Source organism: Oryzias melastigma, linkage group LG13, assembly GCF_002922805.2.
Source record: "Oryzias melastigma strain HK-1 linkage group LG13, ASM292280v2, whole genome shotgun sequence".
In the NCBI taxonomy this organism is placed as follows: domain Eukaryota; kingdom Metazoa; phylum Chordata; class Actinopteri; order Beloniformes; family Adrianichthyidae; genus Oryzias; species Oryzias melastigma.
Genome location: NC_050524.1, coordinates 24,364,480 through 24,369,964, shown reverse-complemented (window position 1 = coordinate 24,369,964; position 5,485 = coordinate 24,364,480). Strand labels below are relative to the sequence as shown.

General features: G+C 42.3%; 2 protein-coding genes across 4 annotated transcripts in view; one reads left to right on the top strand and one right to left on the bottom strand.

Annotated features, from left to right (window-relative positions):
- nudt8 (nudix (nucleoside diphosphate linked moiety X)-type motif 8) overlaps positions 1-2,022 on the bottom strand; it is a 5,916-nt gene extending 3,894 nt beyond the window's left edge. Inside the window, exons 1-4 of one of the 3 annotated variants that reach the window (XM_024258169.2) lie at positions 2,004-2,022; positions 1,806-1,886; positions 470-1,228; positions 251-383 (exon numbers count right to left, since the gene is read on the bottom strand). In XM_024258169.2, coding sequence (XP_024113937.1) covers positions 251-383; positions 470-1,227 — 891 coding nt within the window. In that variant the 5' untranslated portion in view covers position 1,228; positions 1,806-1,886; positions 2,004-2,022. Of the gene's footprint in view, positions 1-250; positions 384-469; positions 1,229-1,805; positions 1,915-2,003 lie in introns of those variants that run through there. The other 2 variants (XM_024258170.2, XM_024258168.2) reach the window with 2 other exon arrangements.
- Positions 2,023-2,487: 465 nt separating this feature from the next.
- ftr86 (finTRIM family, member 86) overlaps positions 2,488-5,485 on the top strand; it is a 5,282-nt gene continuing 2,284 nt past the window's right edge. The window contains exons 1-8 of the mRNA XM_024258166.2: positions 2,488-3,121; positions 3,341-3,436; positions 3,529-3,762; positions 4,197-4,359; positions 4,437-4,565; positions 4,640-4,693; positions 5,119-5,160; positions 5,227-5,268. Coding sequence (XP_024113934.1) covers positions 2,609-3,121; positions 3,341-3,436; positions 3,529-3,762; positions 4,197-4,359; positions 4,437-4,565; positions 4,640-4,693; positions 5,119-5,160; positions 5,227-5,268 — 1,273 coding nt within the window. The 5' untranslated portion in view covers positions 2,488-2,608. The remainder of the gene's footprint in view (positions 3,122-3,340; positions 3,437-3,528; positions 3,763-4,196; positions 4,360-4,436; positions 4,566-4,639; positions 4,694-5,118; positions 5,161-5,226; positions 5,269-5,485) is intronic.

Genomic DNA, 5,485 nt, shown 5'->3' with positions numbered 1-5,485 from the left:
TGGTTTTTTTCATAGTTACTATCTGATGCACACTAGATGGTTTCTGGATATTGTCTGGTGCGCACCAGTTACTATCTGATGAGCGCCAGATAGCAACCAGAATTTTTTTTTTTCTTAAAAAAATTTTTTTTTTCCTTTTTACTATCTGATACTACCAGATAGTGGCCAGAATTTATTTATTTTTGTAAGATTTTTTTTTCATCTTTATTTTATTATCTATGAATAATAAATTCAAAGGCAATCAGCTCACCATGTCTCTTAAAGGCTTTAATATCCCCCAAACCTTTTCTCTGGGAACACTGATACCGAGCTCCTCCCGGGCTTCCCGGAGTGCTGTGGCCACCACGTCTTTGTCTGACGGGTCGCTTTTTCCTCCAGCAAAACTACAAAAAAAACAAAAAACAAGAACCACTCTAATAACAAGCCGTATTTTTTTCTTTAAAGTAGCTTCTTCTGGCCTCTAACTTACCTGACATCTCCTTTGTGTCTGCCCTTCAACGTGCAGGAGCGCAGAGTGAAGAGAACAGACGGCTCCTCCCCGATGCAGCACAGAGCCACCAGGACGGAGGCCCATCTATTGGGGCTCGTCTCCTGTCTCTGCCCTTTCGCCGCCTTGCTGGAGTCGTACAGATCCCAGTTGGGCTGCAGGTTCTGCCGACAGCGGTTCTCATTCTCTGCAGACAGACAGTCTCTCCAGGTGTGTGCCACACGGGGGGCAGCATGGTGTGCAGCTCTGCTTTGGTGAAAACTATGACCCACTGCTTTGCTTTGGAGCTGGCCTAGAATCCACCGTGTGTGCATAGATGAACTGAAGGCAGTGTCCCGTCTGTGACGTGGACGGACTGGTGAAATATGAAAGTCAGCGTGATGAATCCAACTAAGTAAAAGGTGGCTGAGGTTCAAAAACTGTTGGAAGAAAGTCCTTCTGATGAAACATTCCCAGAAAAAACTCACACTATGATTGTGTTTTTGAGGACTTAACGTCGCTTTGGAAGTGAGGGTTTCAGAGGAACTAAATGAAGGCAACCGGGTTGAGGAGTGTGAAGTCTGGTTGGATGAAGATGACCCAGCATCATCTGTTCTTCTTCCTCCGTTTTCTCTCCTGTCCTCCACTTGACTCGCTCCAGAATGCCTATAAGCAGCTTGCTCAGAGAAAAGCGGGGGCTCTCTCAGCAGCAGAGATCTGATGGAGCATGTCCAGGTCTGGACTTGAGGATTTCGAAACATCCTGTAAAAAAAACAGAGTCAGACAGTCTGAACACGAACAGAACTTCTTGTTCTCATTTTCCAGACAAGCAAGTTAGAAAAATGCTAAAGCTGGTGCTGACAGTAACAATTTCTTTCGAAATATCAATGCACATTTCAGTGTTTATTTAAAGCTGAATAAAAAAACAAAAATAAATCAGTGATTGACTTAAATACTCAAGATTTAAGTTTGTGTGTTTGTTTGCTAGGTTGTTGCTAAAGTCAAACTTTGATACAGACTGGCCGCTTGTTATCAATGTAATTGTTTAATACCTAAATTATTCATTTTTGTATTTATTTGCTTCTTTTCGACCAATATAACCACTTTGCCAAGCAGTTAAAATGACATCTTTACTCAAAACAAAGTATGACCGAGTGCGCATGCGAATTATGAAAAGCTAACAAAAAAACTAAGAAAACAAGCTAATAGGAGTCAGGAAACAAAGCTTTTGTATTTACAGTCGTTGGTGTGTTTCTAACAATGAGCAGAATGAAGTCACATAAATGTCATTTGTTTGCTTTACAATCGTAACTGTATAGTTTTAGGGCAGAGACCTTACCTTCACGAAGGAGATCTATCGTTTAGCTAGCCGGCTTCAAGTAAACACGTTACGTTCACATTCAACTCCGAAAAACCAATACTTCCAAAAATAACAACAAAAATAAGAAAACAATATTTAAGGTAACTTACATTTTTTGAATCACAAACTATTTATATATACATGCCGTATAACGTAGTAAGTGTTATTCAACCTCACCATTTGATAGAACGATTAGCACCGGTGTAAAATCAGTAATTATCTAATTTCCGATGCTCCTAAACGCAGCACCAGTGGGATGGTGTTCCGTGCGTCACAAAGCTGCCCGCGCCCCTATACGAGTACGTCATGACGCAAGCAAGTTTGTCACGTGGTGCTACTAATAAACTTATGTTAGAATGGAATTAAAACAGATAACTCAACATAATTTTGCTAAAACGTCATATGGAAAGCCTCCGTTGTAAGGAATGGGGATGAAAATTACTTTTTTGTTTTAGTTGCAACAATTTTAAGAATATTTTAAAGAAATTTAACATTTAAAGAGACTTGAATGTTAGATAAATATTTTTGGCAAGCAGTCACACACTTGAAATGGTGACATCTTCAATTGGAACTTTGACAACTGTGGAAACAATGATTACATATGTTAGGAACTCCCTGTCACACCTGTTAAACCGGCCCCACCCAGTATTTGAGAGCATGTGATTGGTGTGAACTGGCATTTCAGCTTTGCTGTCCCTCTGTGACTTTCCTTAACTTTTCTTGTCTCAACACTTCATTCATAAGTGTTTGTGGTCATCAACAGACTTCATCCTCCGTTCCGCATGATGTCTGCTTGGTCCGGGGAGGACAGCTTCGCCTGTCCGGTGTGCCTGGACATCTTGAAGGACCCTTCAACTCTGCCATGTGGACACTCCTACTGCCTATCCTGCATCCAGAGTCACTTTGACAAGGAGCTCAGCAAGGGTCAGTACAGCTGCCCCCAGTGTAGGCAGATCTTCAACCCTCGGCCTTCTTTGGCCAGAAGCACGGTGCTGGCAGAGGCCATGGAGAAGCTGAGGACCGGCAGCTTCAGGGAAGGCTCCAACGCAGCCGCCGCCCCCTCAGCCCCGCCATCAATGCCTATTTATCTAGAGGTTCTACCAGCTGTGCAGCCAAGGAAGGACAGCGTATACCCCCAGCTTCCTCCAGTGGAAACCAAACTCTGCCCTCAACACAACCGGCCTCTGGATCTGTTCTGCTTGGAGGACAAAGAGTGTGTCTGTGAGGGCTGCTGCCAGTATGGACACAGGGGTCACCGTGTGCTCAAACAACAGGACGAAAGAAAAGAAAGACAGGTAAGTAAATGAGAACGAGGATTTCCACCTTGATGTGTTGCTGTTGAATCAAAAATGCTTTTGCACAATTTTTCCAGTTTGTAGCAAAACTTGAAATACTTGTAAAACGAGACTCAGGAGTTGAGATTCTTATTGTAAAATCGTTTGTCGTCTCGTCTTCATGAATGAAAATTCTCCCAACCATTTTTTTTAAACAATGAATTGTGTGTGTTTATACAGAAAGAGATTATTCAGATGCAGGCAGAGGTGCAGAGGAGAATCCAGGAGACAGAAAAGAATCTCAGCATGCTCCCACATGCTGCTCGTCAACACAAGGTGGTTTGTTTTTATACGTTTTGCTGATAGTTCTAGTAAAGACTTAAGTCACCAGTTGATGACGCTCTCTCCTCTGGTTCGTGCATTCCAAGGCCATGATGCAAGCGCTGGAACGAGAGAGCTCAGGTGTTTTCTCCGAGTTGGTCAAAAACTTGACTCAAACCGGAGCTCAAATCGCCGAGCTCCTCGGTAGCCATGAAAGCAGCTTGGGGAACGACGTGGAGGGCCAGATCCAGAGACTTGAGCAGGAGGTGGCGCAGCTTCATTGGAGGAGTGAGGAGCTGAAAAGGCTGGCTGACATGCAGGACAATGTTTGCTTCTTGAAGGTAATGAAGATCACACAGCTTTCCTTGTCTTACATACTTTATTTCAGGGGTCTCAAACTGGCGGCCCACGGGCCATGTGCGTCCCCCAAGTCTGTATTTTGACCTGAAGATTTTGTTAGTGCCAAAAAAATAGACATTAGTCATATTTATTATTAATAAAAAAGAAGGTCATGAATGGTCATAAAGGGTAAAGTAAGACTATGCAGCTCCTTCTAGGTTTTGATCAGTAGAAAACGAGCCCAAATGAATCTTTTACTGTTAAAGGTTGCCGACTTCTGACATAGACAATGGACCAAAGATATAGACCGTAAACATATTTTTAGCACAAATAGAACCTCATACTGCCCAGCCTCAGCCAGACTCTGTGTCCAGTGGCCCCAAGGTTAATTAAGTTTGAGAACCCTGGCATATTTTATTTTATTTTTTTTGTGAAGAATTTCTTCCTGATGGAGCCGCTGGAGCCAAAAGATGGTGCAGCAGAGTCGGTGTTGAGTCAGGAGGAAGCCATTGCAACCTCACTTCGTTCAGTCATCAAAGAACTACAAGAGTCCATACAGAACGTATCCAAAACCAGCATAGACAAGATCGACAAACTAGGTAAAATCTTCTTTGCTACAGTATCATCTCCACATGTTTGTTTTTTCTAAGCAGTAAAATGTTCCTTTTCTTTGCAGTGAACTGTAAATCTGTGGCTCCAACTCCCAACGGTGTGGGAGCGGCTGAAGCAGCAGCTGAAGCAGCAGCAGCAGCAGCAGCTCCAGCTCTCCCTGACTACTCTGGCGGGGCCACAGCGAGCGCCGCAGGTTTGACGTCTTCACCATACTCACCTGAAATCTTCAAGCACACACTTTCTCACATACGTTTGTATTTTATCTAGAGGCAACAAATCCTCCACCTTTGCCACCTCTACGTACTTTACCTCAAACTCAAGGTAAGTCATTTCAAAGCGTTCTGCAGTGTAAGTTGTAACATCATTTTTCCAACGATTCGATCCATAATCTGTGATTGACAATACAATTCATTGATTCATTCGGAACAATCTGATTCACTGACATAAAATGGATCCAGGAAATCTTTATCCAAACCTTCCATCAGTGTGACTCTGAGATAAATACCTGATACTGAACAGTGCAGGGGAAGTTTTCCAGATTCTTGTATTTCTTCAAGATAATACACCAAATATGTGTCCAAACAAGTAAAGAGCTATTTTATAATGAAGGATCACTTTGATTACCAACTTGCCTCAGACTGATTGATCTGGTGGGATCGTAGGAACATAAATGAAGTAATCGATTAATCATTACCCCCCAAAGTCGTTTGGCCTTTCCAACACATTCAACCGTGTTTTCTCCTTAGTGATGGAACCGCCCAGAGTGGGGCGCTCTGCAAGTCATCAAGGTGAGATCTCAGAGTTTATTCCAAAAACTCAAGTTTGCTTCTATAATAATTTATTTGAATTTGCAGCCTCACCCTCATGTCCACCCTTCCCGCCTCCTCGGCCTCGAGGTAATGTTTAACCCTTTAACTGCCTGCTCAACCAAACGGTGGGAAACATTTAGTAAAGGGAATTTGAGGAGAAATAAAATATATTTTTATTTTTTTCCAAAAGTGTAAATATTAAAAAAATGAGAAAAATTAGTGAATCAACTAGTTACCAGAACATTTTTTTAAATTGATTTTTAGAAACAAAAACAAAAGTTCTTATCTGGTGTGCATCAGTTAC